General features: G+C 43.7%; 1 protein-coding gene across 1 annotated transcript; it reads right to left on the bottom strand.

Moving 5' to 3' along the window:
- Positions 1 to 2101: 2101 nt before the first annotated feature.
- Positions 2102 to 14938, bottom strand: VSX1 (visual system homeobox 1). Its single transcript, XM_061625629.1, has 5 exons — positions 14323 to 14938; positions 10121 to 10199; positions 6681 to 6804; positions 4490 to 4670; positions 2102 to 2445 (listed from the first exon to the last, which is right to left on the bottom strand). Exons 1-5 carry the CDS (start codon positions 14768 to 14770, stop codon positions 2192 to 2194), a joined length of 1086 nt encoding a protein of 361 aa, XP_061481613.1. The 5' UTR covers positions 14771 to 14938; the 3' UTR covers positions 2102 to 2191.
- Positions 14939 to 16699: the final 1761 nt, after the last annotated feature.

Genomic DNA, 16699 nt, shown 5'->3' with positions numbered 1-16699 from the left:
CTTAGTGCAGATTTTGGAATGGACTAATAATAATAATAATAATAAATTTTATTTTTCAGCCGCCTATCTGTCCGGGTTAGGGACACTCTAGGCAACAAACAAGAAGAATAAAAACAATACATATAGATCAACATAATCAAATTTTAAGCTAAAAAACCATTCATTAATTCAATTGTAACATAAGTTAATCCTCACAACTACCTCACAACAGTTCATTTGCATAGCTCTACATACACACATAGTTTTGACTACAATAGGATGAAGTCAAATCAAATATATAGTCTTTGTAGGATCAAGGTCATTTGCTGAAAAGGCCATCCAAGCCTCAGTGTTTCAGCAGCACAGGTGTTTGCATTAGAAATTGGATTTTCTTCTGAGTCAAGCAGCTAATATATATACCCCCCAAAGCCACAAATAAACTTTATTTGTGAATGCATAATAATAAATAAGTGACAAACAAAACAAGTAGGGAAACATTCAGAAAATGGAGGTATCTAAAGTGCTTTCAGACACAAGTAGAAAAAGAAAAAGGAAAAAAGATAAAACATTAACAATTTACAGGCATAGTAATTAAAAATATTTTTCTCATGTCATTTTACAAAATAGCAAATTTTGATTTCTGGGTTCTATGGCTTGATATTTGTATGCAAGTTTGTGTTCTATGCATAGCATGTCAAATGACATTCAAAAATGTACAGTTACTGCCATTGTTTTCCAAATACAAATTTGTACAAATGCACAGTGTAATTCCATATATTATGCTCAAACTATTGTTAAAAGGAACAAACTCCTTATCAAATATAATGTGCTTTAATGAAAACTGTGACGCTAGAACAAGGCGATAGTCCATAGGGTTTCTAGAAACCTTTTGCTTCCCTGCATCAGCTGGATTTATTGCATATTGTAAACATAGGCATCCCGATATTGCATTTGATATGCATGCAGAACTCTCAAAGCAAGGCCTACCCCATTTTCTTTAGGGTCAGGAAATGGTCCATGTGTGCACTGAGAATTTGTCCTGCTCAGAATTGTGTTATAGACTGAGATTCTCCTGATCATATTCCAGAGCTGCAGACACCATCTCTGACACAAAAGAAAGTAGGGCACATGTTCCACAGAACTTTGCATGTGGGCAAGAGGATTCACTCCAGCATGCTGTGCTAGTGGGAATCCCACTGAAATTAAAGGGTTACTGTTGTCATAGATTCTGGTGACTTTCAGAGTTTGGTGTAAGTAAACCCTGTAATATAGCATGAATGGCGAACAGATAATCTAGCCCCTGAAGAACAGAAGGTGTGCACAATAATTTTTGCTGACAGTTTTGCTTGTAAGGAAGAGGAACAATAATTTTCCTTGTATGTTCCAACTACATGTTGGATACATATTAAGCCCTTAACTGCTAGGCAATACTTTTATTACAAGCGTGATGTCTGTGTCAAGGCTGGATTGTTCTGCTCCCATGCCTCAATAATTTCTGTAGTGTTACCAAAAGTATAGAAATTATCAATTCCTGTTGTATAGTAGCATGTAATCTTAGAAACAGTTTCCATAAAGTTTATCACTAAACAAAACCCAAAACACTTTTTATTATTACCATACCTTTTTTAGTTTCGAAGAAATGCATTCCATTTCTTTTTCTGTTACAGCAGGGGTAGCTAATCAGTGGCCCTCCAGATAATGTTAATCTACAGCTCCCATAAACTCCAGCCAACATGGGATGAGGGGAGTCGTAGTCTAGCATCATCTGGAAGAGACACAGCTTAAACAACCCTGTGTTATAAAATGAGGGTTTCCTGATTATTTTCTGGAGCTGCTATTGAAAAGTGACTTAAAATACAATCCAATGCAACACAGAAGTAAGTCCCATTGGATTCAACAGGGCCTACTCCCAGGTGTGTATAAGATTGCATTTTAAGAAAAGAAAATGCAGGTATCCAAAGTTATCTTGTTTACACATAAACAATTTTAATGTTGAAAAAATAAATTTTATACTTTGGATGGGCCTTCATCTCAAAAGGTCCCATTTTCATGTAAAATGTTGTATAATTAGATAGTTGAAAAATACTAATAAATATTAATAAAACATTAATAAATATTCATATTTCCCCAAAGCATTGAAGAGGTTTATTTATTTATTTTTGTCTTTTGTGTCACATTTCTCCTCTTCCCCATACTTAGTGCTCGCTGTCCTTCATTTTTGGCTTGGGCCTCCATTGAGACACTGTCTCAAAGTGCTGTTCTTTCTCTCATGCTTTGCTGTGCTCGAGAGATCCATTGCAATCTCTTCAGAATTGTCCATTGAACTTAATTTTTCAGTGGAGCTTCTCTGCTGCTCTACCTGCTTAATTTTTAATTCCTCCTCAGGGCGTTCAGATTTCCAGTCACCATTCTCCTTTTCCTCACGTTTGGGCTTTGTTGTGACATCCACTGATTTTTTATGCATTCCTGTAAAACAAGAAAATGTGAGATTGAGAGAGAGCACTGATTAAACCTAATAGTACCTGAGAAGGCTGGTACTCTAACTTGACTGAAACACATCGGATTGGACCCAACCAAATAGCAGTAGCCCACTAAAATCCATAGACTTAAATTAGTTATCAAGAAGACTAACTTAGCCTATTAATTTCACTTGATCTGCTCTGCGTACGATCTACCTGTCGGATACAGCCCATTGCCATTCATTAATACTATTATCATTCTGTCTTTCCTCCCTTTTTTAAAGGGTACTATGTATCCAAGCCCATTGAACCAAGTACAGATCCCATCATTGTCTCTTAATTTTTGTTAAAGGGAAGAGGTGGAGAGAGGCCACGTTTCTGTTTTGTATTATCTTTTTCAGGAACTTTTCAAAATAGCACATTTTCTCATGCTGTGCTTTCCTCTTACATTGGGTCACCTACACTTTGTGCACATTTGTGTATTTCATTTTTAGTACTGTTTTTATTAAAGTTTGCTGGGTTTGGATTTTAAAAAATCAACAGACAGTGATACATAAATTACTGAAATAAATAATTAATTATAAATCACCACCATATATTAGGCAAATTCCATAACCTGTCACCTTGCATGTGTACCAATATTTGCCCAAAATAAGCAGGACTCTTGTGTTCCTATTTCATCTGTGATCTTCAACGTATCCAGACCTGGGACCCACTGCAACATGGGATCCACTATTAAATTTTTAACTAAATACATTTAGTTCTTTCTTTATTGTTCTTTATTCTGTAGGTTCTTATTTCTCTGCTGTTCCTCTAGTCATATTTTCTCCTCTCTTTTCCTCAGCGCTGGATATGACATTTTGCTGCTTGCTGGTGCCCTCCAGATGTTGGATTACAATTCCCATCATCCCTAATCATAGGCTTTAATGGCTGGGGCTGATGGGAGCTATTGTCCAGCAACATCTGGAGGGCACCACTGTGGCTATCCTTGTCCTAAGACATCACAACATATGCTAGGGCACACCTTTAGATTTGCCCATTGCAACCAGTGCCAGAAGCAGCATGTTGACCACATACATTTCAGTTTAAGAAAGGATCATGTTATCTTTTGGATTTGAGGGAAGGACAACAGGAGAAGCTAAAATAACTGTGTGAGACTAGTGCAGTACTTAGTACTTTAGTGCAGATATGCATTCACATTTGTATTAGCATCTAGATAGACATTTACTCCTCTGTTAAATGCAGACTGGCTCCTGCATACTACACATGCAACAGCTTTATCATGTGAAAATAGATGAGCAGATCTGCTCTCCATGCCTCCTAATATACGAATGTATACATGGAAGGGCAGATAAGTAGGTCTGCTCCTGATCTATCACGTGATGGGATCTCCATAGCGGATTTCACAAGCAAAAGGCAGCTGTTTTGTCCATACAATGTCCTCATCATACAAGAAGAAAGATAGTTAGATTAGGAAGAAAACTGTTTCATCAGCTCTGAGAAATCTTGATGAAAAGTTAATTTGTGTTTAACACAAGGACAAAATGCTGCTTTACATAATTAAAGCTGAATTTCATTCTCCTTTAATAAAAGTGATTAAAAGTCAGCTAACAATCACTTCCTTATTTCTCAAAGGTGAAGACTAAATGTGAAAATCATTTTAAAGCAGTATCTTAAAATTCCATTGCTCACATCTCACCTATTAGTAATATTTACTACCAAAATGTACATCATTTTTACAGGTGGGGTGTATACAGAGTATAGGTTTGTATATTATAAAAAGGTGTATGTGTATGAGCAAGCACATGAGTACACCTCCCAAAAACACAACAGGATCCTTGCCAGCGAAGACCAAGCTACCCATTTGTCAGAGCTGGAAAATAGATTTCACCATCTTCGCGACAACATCCACAAGTACAGCACTTTAAAAGAGTACACTCAAAAATACTATTGAGATGCAGGCTAAAGCCAGTCATTCTGAAAGCCCTTTCCAATTAATTAACTGAATTTTAGCACAATCAATTAATGTGCAGTGCTACGTGTTTGCTTACCAAGCAGCCAAGGGGCACAGGAGCCCACAAGCCCACTTTTGGCAGAGTTGATTATTGATTCAGGTAGTGGGATGGAGTGTCTCACCATAGCACCATAGAGGCCATATTCTGCCATCACACTGCTGCGGCCCCAACACTTCTCACGCTTCCGCCATTTGGCTCTTCGGTTTTGAAACCAAACCTTTTGGGTGTACATCAAGAAGTGTATGTTAAATAAAAGTATATGTATATCCATGTTTATGTGTGGGACTGAGGGGTAAGAGGAGAAAACAAAATCAAATAAAGCATGTCAGATCAAGAAAGCATAAGTATGCTCCAAGTAATTTCTGAGTTCTTGGTTGGCATAAATTAAATAGATAAACTTTATACGATTCCTCAACACTACCAAATTAACAGCTTCTTGATCTTATTCCTGCATAAGTAAACAGTAGAATTTCTTTTTAATTTTACTGCATCCCAAGTGAAGATGCTACTATTTATATTAACTAATGAGGTTAACCTCTAGCCCTTTTGGTATTATTCTACATATCCCTGACCCCTTCACATTTGGCTTGTCTGTCTGTCTTAATACTCCAAACCTGGGCTGGGATCATGTCACTTCTACATCTAGTACCAGCGTCCTGTTGGTGCAAATTTACAGTGGCAGTAGTGGGCAACTTTGGGAAGAGTTGGACTCTCTTATCAACTCAGGATTTAAGACATCACATTAGTATTATTTATTTAAAGCCTTTTACCCCAACTTTTGCAACACCCGCAACCTGTTTGAGATCCAACGCCCCATTGCAAAGCCCACTTTTGTACAGCACAGTGTGCCATTCTTTCTACAAATATACCAGCAGCCTGACCATAAATCTGTATCTCTAATGTAGGATGCTGAAAAATTATGTCACTGTCTGGCATTGAATCAAAATGTGCTTAGGAACGGATGGCCCAAAAAGAAATAAGATAGGCTGCAATCTACATAGCATTTACATTAGTCCATTTTCCATGTCAATGTATGTTCTGCTATGGAAATATGTATATATATGCAGAATGATTTGGCGGTCTGAGCTGTGTGTGCCAATGTGTGTATTTACCTTAGAAGCAGCCTTTTACTTGCATTTAGATCACTGAGACTTAAGACTTAGTAAAATAAGAAAAGCTACTTTATTTATAGAAATACATAGTAGATAGGAAAAGTTCTAACTAAGTTGGAAGTGCAATTGGCCTTGGGTATTGCCCTCATGGCTCAGGAGAGACAGCAAAGACAAAGATGTCTCCTCTCTCCTTGGACAGAGGAAGAAGATGACAAAGGAAGGAGGGGCAAGTCAGCTTCCCTGAGCATATCAGTTTACAATGGAAGGAAGGTAGGTAGAGAACAGCACAGGTAAAGGTAGGCAAGCCTAGCCAGCTGGAGGACCCTAACTCTATCTTCCTTCTGGAATACAAACAAAAGAACAAAACAGGAATTACTCTTGCCCCACTTCCAGCATGTTTCCTGGGATAAGTGGGATAGAGACTGCAACTAAATTCAGATATTTTTGACATATTTCAACAGTCTGTTGCAATCCATCTATATACATTTTAGCAGAGCTGAATTAGAATCAGATGGCTAGAAGATTATTCAGCCCAGCCTTCTGCATGGTGCAATAATTTGCTAGGATAATATAATTCCTTAGAGCTATTTATCTAGCCTCTCCTTAATCCATTGGTGTCAAATTCAAATGGGCTGGAGGGCCAAATTCCTCACCAGGCAGATACTCATCATTTTTCACTGAAAAACAATCAGTTCCATTTGTGGCATGGAATATCAGTCATTGGCGAGTCAGGCCTCTGTCCTGTTAAAGCACCAGTTTTCAAGCCCTGAAAATGGTTCAATAATTTGTGAGAAGCAGGGATGTTGTAAACCACACCGGGAACCTCTAAAGCAGGGATGGGGAACCTATGGCCCTCCAGATGTTGTTTGTCTTCAACTTCCCTCAGCCCCAACCAGAATGGCCTATAGGAAAGGATTATGGGAGTTGTAGTCCAGCAACATCCCCATTCCTGCGTGCCCTAAAGGGTATCTAGTAAGCCCCTAAGGCCTGTGTTTAATCAGTGTTTTAAATGAATGCATTGACGCTGAACACATGCAGCCTTTACTGAGGAATGTCAATGCATTTTCCGTGATTATATGTTTATATGATGGTTTAACCATCACAAAGCAACATACCTGTATCCTATCCTCAGGGAGGTCCGTTTTCATGGCTAACATTTCTCTGGCATAAACATCAGGATAATGTGCTTCATTGAAAGCCTTTTCCAAGTCCTCCAGTTGATGGGCACTAAACACAGTCCTACAAGGACAATAAACTCAGTAAATCATGATGACCATGTTGCATCCTTCAGAAACAGCATTCTCCTTTAATAGAATGTTGGACGCCAGTGTGGTATAGTGGTTTGAGTGTTGGACTAGGACCTGAAGATCAGGGTTCAAACCTCCACTCAGCCATGAAGCTCACTGGGTGGCCTTGGGCCAGTCACTGCCTCTCAGCCTAACCTACCTCACAGGGTCACTGTGGGGATTAAATTAGGAGGGGAAGAACTATTTATGCCATCTTGAGCTCCTTGTAGAAAAGGTGGGATATAGATACATAAATAAATGCCAGATGTGTAGGTTCGATATTATACAGCCACAAGAGTGGCTGTATACTATAGTCAGCATGGATTTTTAGCATTCCACAATGTTAAATTGAAAATACTCCCCATGCCATTCTGATGCTTCCCATAAGCTCATTTCAAAACAAAACCTTACAAAACTTATAGTCCTGAACTCAGAAACGCTTGCTTAACCCTCTAAATTGTCATGGCAATACACAAAACAGTCAGAGAGAATGAAGAGTTCAAAGTATAAAAACAGAGAGAGAGAAAACTCCTCTTTTGGACTTTTTTCTGACAGAGTTCTCATAATCTGTTGAAATTAATTAAAAACAAGCCATGTTCACAGAGTACCTGTAATCCTATTACTGACCTTGCCCCCTACTCTGACCTTCATCTTCTGCAGTTTAAAAGTTAAAAAATTCCTGGCTGATTTTTAATTAATTTAAGCAATTTTGGCTGGAACTCAATAATAATGTCAGGCATGCTCAGTAAGAACCAACTGTCAAGAGTTCTAAAGCCAGACTCATAGCTGCTGGGCTTGCCTAATCAGAGGGCCACACCCACACCAGACTTTGATTTCACTTGAGACAGTCATGGCTTCCCCCAAAGAATGCTGGGAAGTATAGTTTGTGAAGGGTGCTGAGAGGAGACTCCTGTTCAACTGACAGAGCTCCAGTGGCCAGAGGGAGCTCTGTGAGGGGAACAGGGCATCTCCTAGCAACTCTCAGCACCCTTCACTAACTACACTTCCCAGGATTCTTTGAAAGAAGCCATGACTGTTTAAAGTGGAATAAAGGTCTGGTGTGGATGTGGCCAGGGACAGCTTTGGTTTAAATTTGGGTGGGAGGCTACATGTGCCTACTGTAGAATAAAAAGGTGGGGGAAACCCTGGAAAACAATGATACTGGTCACAACATTTTCCTTTTGGAAAGCAAAGGAGCTTTCCCTCTGCCCAGTGCCCACCATCCAATCTCTTCCCCACCTCCTTCCTCCCTCCCCCTCCCCTTCCTGCCCTCCTCCTCCCCTCCTTGCCCCTCCCCCAGGTCAGTTTCACCTATCCTAAGCATGATGGCACAGGAGTAAATCCCACTGAACTCAAAAAGCATGCAAATACTCAAATCTGCCATCCCCTCCTCTTCCCTCCCTCTTGCCCCTTCCCTCTCCCTTCCTTCACCCCCTTCCCCTCCCACATCCCCTTCCAATCCCCTTCTTCTCCTCCCCTCCCCCCCCATGGTCTGTTTTACCTATCCCACGCACGATTGCATGGGACTAGATCCCATTGAACTCAATAAGCATGCCAATGATCGAACCTGCCCTTCCCTCCTCCTCCCTCCCATCACCTCCCTTTTGCCCCTTCCCTCCCCCTTCCTTTCCCCCTCCCCTTCCAATCCCCTCCTTCCCCCTCCTCTTCCTCCTGCTCCCCTCTTCCCCCCTTCCCTCTACTTCCCTCCCCTTCTCCCCCATGGTCAGTTTTACCTATTCTAGCCATGATTGCATGGGAGTAAATCCCACTGAACTCAATAAGCATGCAGATGATCAGACCTGCCTTTCCCCTTCTTCCCCTCTCCTCTCCTCCTCCCTTCTTCCTCCCCTCTTCCTTCCTCCTCCCCTGCCCATTCCAGGCCTCCCTCCCCATGGTCAGTTTTACCTATTCTAAACATGATTGCATGGGAGTCAAGCCCACTGAACTCAATAAGCATGCAAATGATCAATCCATTCTCAGCAAACTTGCACAGGATCCCATTTCTTACCTCCCGGATTAAAAAGCAGAGAAATTCACTAATAAGCAAACAACCTTGCGATTTAAGAACATACCTATAGCCAACTGATATTTCTATGAAACTTTAAAAAGCAGGGAAATTGGGCAGCTATAGTGAAAGCATCAGGGGAGCAGGAGATCTGACCTCCTCTCTGAGATATTGTACTGCCCTACAATTTTGTCAAAACACAAATTTGGGTTGGTCTTTCACAGTCCAATCCACTTCCTGTGTAGCTTGGAAGAATTTAGTAACATGTGCCTCTGAGCATATGGTGAGTGGTGGCAACATCTGCCATCTCCAAAGATAGAGGGTCTCAGGCTGAGATTTTTTCCATCACTTGTTGATCTTCTTTTAGCTGAAGATGCTGGGGATTGAACCTGGGACCTTCTGCATGAAAAGCATGGTTTTACCATTAAGATATGGTTTTTTCCTTGTGCCTTTAAGACTTAATTTGAGCCAAGGTCCCCCAAAATCTTTTTTTCACTGCTGAGGCTCAGCCCTGAGCATCTGAAAGAAGAAAATGCTTCTAAACTAACCCTTAAAACTTCAAAATTAGATGGGGTGGTTTCAGGCTTGTCGTGAGCCCCAGAATTATTTTACAGAATAGCACAGTGGGGAGGAGAGCGTGGCTGGGAGTCCAGAGTCTGCGAGTTCAAATCCCCGCTCGTGTCTCCTGGGTGTCAAGGGCCAGGTAAAGATCTCCCACCCCCACAGTGAGTGGCTCAGGGGTTATGTGCCCTGCCACCTGTGCAGCCGTGGGCAAGCCGCATAGTCCCAAGGAGCCCAGTTGCCCCCCAGCTGGCAGTTGTTGACAAGGAAGGATCTGGTTTGTGTAGCTGTGGCAAGCTGAGCAGGCCCTAGCCAGCCGGGGAGGACTAGCCTCAGAGGGAGGCAATGGTAAACCCCCTCTGAATACCACGATGAAATCCCTATTCATAGGGTTGCTATAAGTCGGGATCGACTTGAAGGCAGTCCATTTCCATTTTCAAAAGAAAGTGGTAATTTCTTTTTCCAACATCTACAGTCCAGATAATTTATATATATATATATATATATATATATATATATAAACACTGACAGCAAAATCCTATACCGTACTTTCTCCCAGGTAAGTGAATATAAGATTGCAGCCTAAGTGAGATTTTAAACAAAGAGAATGTGACATCCTTAGCAAGAGTAAATCCAGGATTTAATGTTACACGCCGTGGCTGGGAAGACTCCAGTTATATCCTGCGTTATTTGCACTTCTTACCTATGCCGCCGCTTCTTTCTCTTGATTGGAGAGTCAGAGGTCTTCAGGTTGATTTTGTCCCCTGACAAACTATCTTCATCTGTTTAACATATTGGTAGGGGAGAAAAATACAGATTTAGATCACATCTCTATTTCCATATAACCATTGATCCATTCAGTGTATTTTGTTTATTTTTGTTTTAATTATTGATACTCAGTGTTTAAAATTCAGTGTTTATTTTAAAGATTTTCCCAAAAACAGATTACTAACAAAAGCAATAAAAATTACACTTAAAAACAATCAACATTGTTATAAAAATCTACGGACACTGCATAAAACAATAGAAATCAGTAATAAAAACTTTCCAAAATCACACAGTTTTCAAGGCCCCTCTAAAAATGGGAGAGGGAGCTTTGCAGACTTTCCCAGGGAGGGCATTCCACAGCTGTGGTGCCAACTAATATTCTAATTAGCACAGCACCTTCAATGTCAACTAATAGCTGCTATTTCAACATGTTGCATGCAAGAGTGAGAGTGGGGAAGAGGACATCTTGGGTGTCACCTACCACACAGGCAACCTTTCCACCAGTCGGTGTCCAACAGTACCTGCCATGACAAGCACCAAGGAAGAAGGGGCCAGTGACTGCCAACCATGACTGCAGCCAGGGTTGGCAAGTGGCCAGGAGTGATTAAAACAGCTCTCCCCGCTCATTAGGAATATAGGTCAGCTCCAACATCTCCACTGCCAGGCCAAAGAATGGGTGGAGAGTGCTGGCACAAACACTGGCCTTTCAGCAGGAGAGCAGCTGGAACAGATGGACAGCCCTCTGCATGGCTAAGGCAGGAGGAGCAGAATGGGAGGCTCTACCCATTTGTCTACCAATAGACCAGCAAAAAGGTGGGGGTAGCCAGAGTGAATCTAGTTGGTCCTGTATGGAGTCTTCTCTGAACCATGGTCAAGGTTACCAAATAGCCTTCCCCCCCATTTTAATACTTTATTAATGTATAAGATACAGAGGACCAAAGATTATGAGAGATATCACTTGTTTAAGCAGAGTATTTCAGAACACCTCCATTCCCCCACAGTTCATAGGACATTTTTTCTTTGAACATATGCCTATTGTTTTACAGAATCCAAAAACACAGACATCGCCCCCACCAAGTAAAATTCTGGACGGGCACAACACTCACAAAGATGAACAGAATTTTTCAGAAAAATATTTTAATGCTTTTTTTTCCCCCTTAACTTTTATGCTGACCTCTCAGCTGGCATCACAGTGCGACCTCTGTAAGATTACTCACTCAGGCAAGCATTCATTTAGTCTATTCCCTGGAAAGACAGAGGCCCCCATCACATGTACACCCAACTACTTCTCCATGGTGATACCCACACTGTTTGAGCGGTGAATTCCATGACATGCCAGTTCTATGGGTCTTTCCCATCTGCCTCAAGACAGACCTGCCTGATTGCCCTTGGCCATGTGGTGCTGACATTCACATACCGCAGCTACATGAACTACTGTACAACCACCAAAGAGCAGTTCCTCCATGGCTTGGTATATCATGTGATGAGGATCTGAGTGAAAACGCACATGAGGAAATATGTGTATAACTTCCAGGCTCTGGTGCAAACAAGTCCATCCACAGAGATAATCACTAAAATCACACACAAGAAAACATTATGTCACAGTATTTCATACATACTCCTCATGCAAGGATGGTGCTGTACTCAGCATCCCTGTCAGATTCCTCTCATTGACGTGTCATGCCCTAGTGCCAACCTGCAGGCACTAGGTGCACTTCCAGGACCTAATTCCCAACCCTGGGCAACTGATCCTGACAAACCGTTCCCCCTTGCCAAGGCTGTGCAAAACAACACCAACCCTGCAAGGTAATCTGTAGGCTGCCACCACCCCTTAATCTGAATAACCACTCTGAGTCAGGGGAAACCCAGAGCCCAGAAATAGTTCCGCCAGGGACTTCCAGGGACTAGAGCCAAACAGGCGCTCTTTGTCCTGAAGCCCCAAGCAACCCCAAAGCATGATAGTCAGTGGTCAGTGGCCAAGGGACCAGGTTCAGAGCCAAATTTCCCCCTCCTGCAAAGAACACACATGGGTAAATAAGAAGTAGCTTTATGGAATAAAATATAAGTGCACAATTAATAGCAGCAAAACAATTCCTTAAAATCCATACCCAAACAGGGGTTTAGGTAAAACATACAAGAGAATTCAGACACAAACCAAAATATCAAACTGACTAGCCTATTCTACTTACTTTGAAGAGGTAGTTGTTGCAAATCTCACCTCTCCTCAAAGAGCCATAAGTTGGGTAGTGGAACCCCACTCAGGTAACCATCCATCTAGATGGAACCCAGGAGACAAAGGCTATAGGTTTCACCCCCTATACTTAAGGAAAAGACTCCAGCAACAGTCCATACTATTTTAGCCAATCAGGGGGCTTTCCAATGAGGTAATGCTTCCTGAAGCTTCCCCAGTCTTGTGCCTAACAGGCCCCATCCTCCCCCCCCCATCTCAACTGTTCTCAGGCCTGCTTGACCTTGGTACCAGACTCTCACCAGATAGCAGAGATAAACAGGTGCTGCTTCTCAAGCCTCTTAATTAGCCACAGCTGAGAAACTAAACTTAAAAGTTTTCCACTCAGAAGCCCATCTCTACACCAGATGAAATCCCCACAATTCCCTGCATCAGAGTCATGTTATCTTAAGCCATTCTGAAGCACGCTACAATTTCATGACAGGACTCATCTCCTATCACCTCAACAAGTTGTTTGCCTAACATTTTCACACTATACCTCCACAAGATAAAATCCAAAAGCCATCCCTTTGTAAGCAAAACTTCACATCAGAATTGTCCCTTAGTGAATCTGTGTGAATATTTCCACATCACACACGTAACAATAATTGTACATGTGTATTCCCACAGGCAGAAACTTTGTCATCTAAACGACCCACCCGTACAAGGCCTGTTTCAGATGTTCTCATGAGCCACTTTGGGAGTTCTCCTGTCAGCATCTGTATTTGCAATTTAACATCTGCCAACAGTTAAAGGTTTTCAACTCATCTCCTGGTGCTCCAAATCACCTCCTTCCAAACCTCCTTTTCCCCTAAGAAAATTGGTCATCCGGATTTCCTAACACACATTCTTGCCTTTGGCTAGAGCAGTGGCTAGTACTGGAGACAGATACCAGAAACCCCAGGTTCAAATTCCTGCTCAGGCATGAAGCTCACTGGCTGGCTATGGGCTAGCTTTGGGGATGGCTGTAGCTGAGGGGTAGAGCCTCTGCTTTGCACGCAGAAACTACCAAGTTCAAACTTCAACATCACCAGGTAGGGCTGGGAAGACTGTGTCTGAGCCCTGGAGACCTGCTGCCATGGAACGTTGACAAGACTGAGCTACGACGAGCTGACTCGGTAGGCAACTCCCTATCCCTATGTCACCAGGACCCATTTCTCAGCTAAAACACCTCATGGGGTGTTGTGGAGCTAACACGCTGCTGGTTGGAAGACGACCAGGATGCAAACATGGGTCGCCACCTTTTCATGGACACAAGCACCGCATCTTTATCATCTGCTGGGATCAACAGACCATACTTTTTTTTGCCGGTGCAGCGAGAGTGGGGAAATCTTACGTTATGATTGTATTATACTGCTTTTAAAACGCACGGTGCGTCTGTCCGTTTAAAGGAAATAATCATTCAACGTCAAGTTTTGTCAACTTCAGATTTGGAAGCTAAATCTGCATCGGCGCCCCGGAGAAGAAAAATTGGTGGTCGCCATCAGGGCTCTGATTAAGGGGACGGCACCCTACCCAAAAAATAAACCGGTTGGCCCTTAAGCCGCAGCTGAACTCTTCAAGAGCGCTCTTGGAAGTTTGGGAGCGTCCAAAAGTAACTGATGAGCGCCTGACTGCCGGCCAGCGGCTCTAAGCCAGGAGAGAGCTCCGTGAACGCCACCGCTGTTCAGAGTACTTACTTGAGGCCGGGCGCCAACAAGCGGCGACCCTGCCCCGCTGGGTGCGCGTGGCACGCTCTGATCTGATCTAGCAGCGGCTCTTCTTCTGGTCATCGGCATGGGGGGGGCGAGGGTCTCTGCCGCCCCCGCGGCCCCCGCATCTCGCTCTGAAAGTTGCGCCCCTCTCTTTTTCCTTCCTCCGGAGCACGCCAACCAGCGCGGGGAGAAGAGTGCCCAAGCGGTGCCGCTTACCGGAGACGTTCTCCTTGCGTTTCTCGGGCCCCGGCCCGTAGGGGTGGTGGTAATGCGGATGGCGGTGATGGGGCTGCTCCGGCCGGGGCGGCAGGAAAGGGATGTGCGCCGGCAGGAGGCAACGCGCCCCGGCGGGCTGCGTCGGCGTGGCGAAGGCGCACAGGAAGCCCAAGCCCATCGGCAAGGGGGCGCCGCCGCCGCCTTCCCCTCCTCCCAGCCCCGCCGGCGCTGCTGCCCCGCCGGCGCCTTCGCAACCCGAGCCGGTCACGGAAGAGGCGGCCGGCGGCTGCAGCTCCGCCTCCAAGCCCAGCAGGTCGGTGATGGCGAAGCCCTTGGAGCGGCTGCCGCCGGCCGGGTTGCCCAGGTGCGCCTTCTCGTTGCTGCCGGCGCTGGACGCCAACGCTTGCCCCTTGGCTTTGCCCTCCGCGATCTCCTCGCGGCCCGTCATGCCGCCGCTGCGACGAGTACCCCCTCGGCCGGCTAGATGGACGGGAGAGGCTCTCCGGGGCTTTTTATCCCGCGACCCAAGCCACCCGGCTCCAATCAGCTCCGGGGAAAGTGTGCGGGGAGGGGGGCCGACGCTGCTGCAAGCGGGTGTCTGGGGGAGCGGCAACTTGTTCCCAATCCCGGAGAATCAATGGCCACCCATTCCCCCGCGATCTGGTCACTTTTTCTCTCCCCGCCTGGCTGTGATCGTGGGGAATCTTAAAAGGCTGGGGTGACGTTGGTTCCCAGTTCCTATTGGGCACTATCTTCCTGCATCCCAAAATAAGCCTTGGGCTCTCTCTTCTCACACACCTCCTTGGCTGGGAGACTGTCCCCTTCCAGTGTTCGCTGTGGTCCAAAACGTTGCTTTTGTGCATCTGTTTTAAGGCCTGGTGGAGTTTTACATCCCAGACTGGGAGATTTACACCCTGGCCACCAGAGAGTGTGGTGTCCCCACCCCAAGAGATGCCCCGGAATCTTCCCTGGCACTACACTTTGGAGCAAGTCACTCTCAAGTGTGCACCCCCCCCAATAATATAACAATGGAACCAATTACCTGTGGAGGTGGTGGGCTCTCCAACACTGGAGGCATTCGAGGCGCAGCGGGACAGCTAGTTGTAGGGTATGCTTTGCAATTGGTTCCTCCATTTAATGGGGTTGGACTAGATGGCCTTACAGAACCCTTCCAACTCTACTATTCTATGATTCTAAGATAAATGAATATAGAACTGTGTGTGGACAAGGCTCAGTTCCCCCCCTCTTCTTTCCTGCTCATAAGTGAAGTGGGAGTTTCTCTTCCATATCAGTTATTTTGACTGTGGGCCTAAGGATGGCAATTATTCCAGATTGTCACAGAGTAAATGGCTGTGATCCTGGGACTATCACAAGGATCACTGATCATATATTTGTTTCCCTTGAATGCTCTTTGAACACACTTTCAAAGAGGCTGCTATCCTATACATACTTGCCCTGGGAGTAAGTCCCCATCAAACTCCACTGGGCTTTTTCTGAGTAGAAATTGATAGGATTGCACTATAAAGTAAAGTGTTTTTTAAAAGGTAGTCTTATAAACACATACTACCTCTTTCACACTCAATTAAAAAAAAACAGTTGAGCCTCTATTTTATATCATTCAAGATTTCATTTAAAACAATGTGGTTTGGGTGGGGGAGGAATGATATTCACCAGTCAAATTGTGAGATGTTACCAAAGTTTGGTTTGTGCAAAATGGGGGTCAGCACTTCCTGGAGTAAGCAGAGAAATGGAGAAGGGGTATTTGGCTTCAGATAAATAAAGGGGGGACTTCCCTAAAGAAGGCAACAAACTTTATACAGTCTGATGAATCCCAGTGGGCAGTGATGAATTAAAGGAATTAAATGGCACCCTCTTACCAGAATTCTGAGGCCTCAGTATCTCTCTGACACTTTGCCTTCTGCTTGTAGTCGCACAGCATCAATCATTTAGACAGACAAGTGGGTACCCTTCCGTCTGGCTAATCTCATACATGATCTTTGCCATGGTATGATGAGCCAGACTGCATCCCCATGAAAAGTTACCATCCGCAAGCAGTAATTTTCTCCTCTTCATTCTGTCATAGTGAAATGCCAACAAAGAGTAACAAAGAATGCTAAAGACATTCAGTAGCAGGAAAGCAGGACAAGGCACCAGCCTGTTCAGACTGCATTATAAGTAAGACCCTACACTGTAGCATATTTAGCATAACAGTTCATTAGATTGTGAAGGCATCCCAGTAATAATTTGCACCTAGTGCATGCCTTTGGGATTTGAAAAATTAATAATTGGCAGAAAGGAATAGCGAGATTTTTTTTAAAAAAAATTGTAGCATAAAAAACAGCCCATTAAAAATGTTATACATGGTAAGCAATGACAG

This window comes from Rhineura floridana, chromosome 4 (assembly GCF_030035675.1).
Source record: "Rhineura floridana isolate rRhiFlo1 chromosome 4, rRhiFlo1.hap2, whole genome shotgun sequence".
In the NCBI taxonomy this organism is placed as follows: Eukaryota; Metazoa; Chordata; class Lepidosauria; order Squamata; family Rhineuridae; genus Rhineura; species Rhineura floridana.
This window is presented reverse-complemented; position numbering and strand designations above follow the sequence as displayed.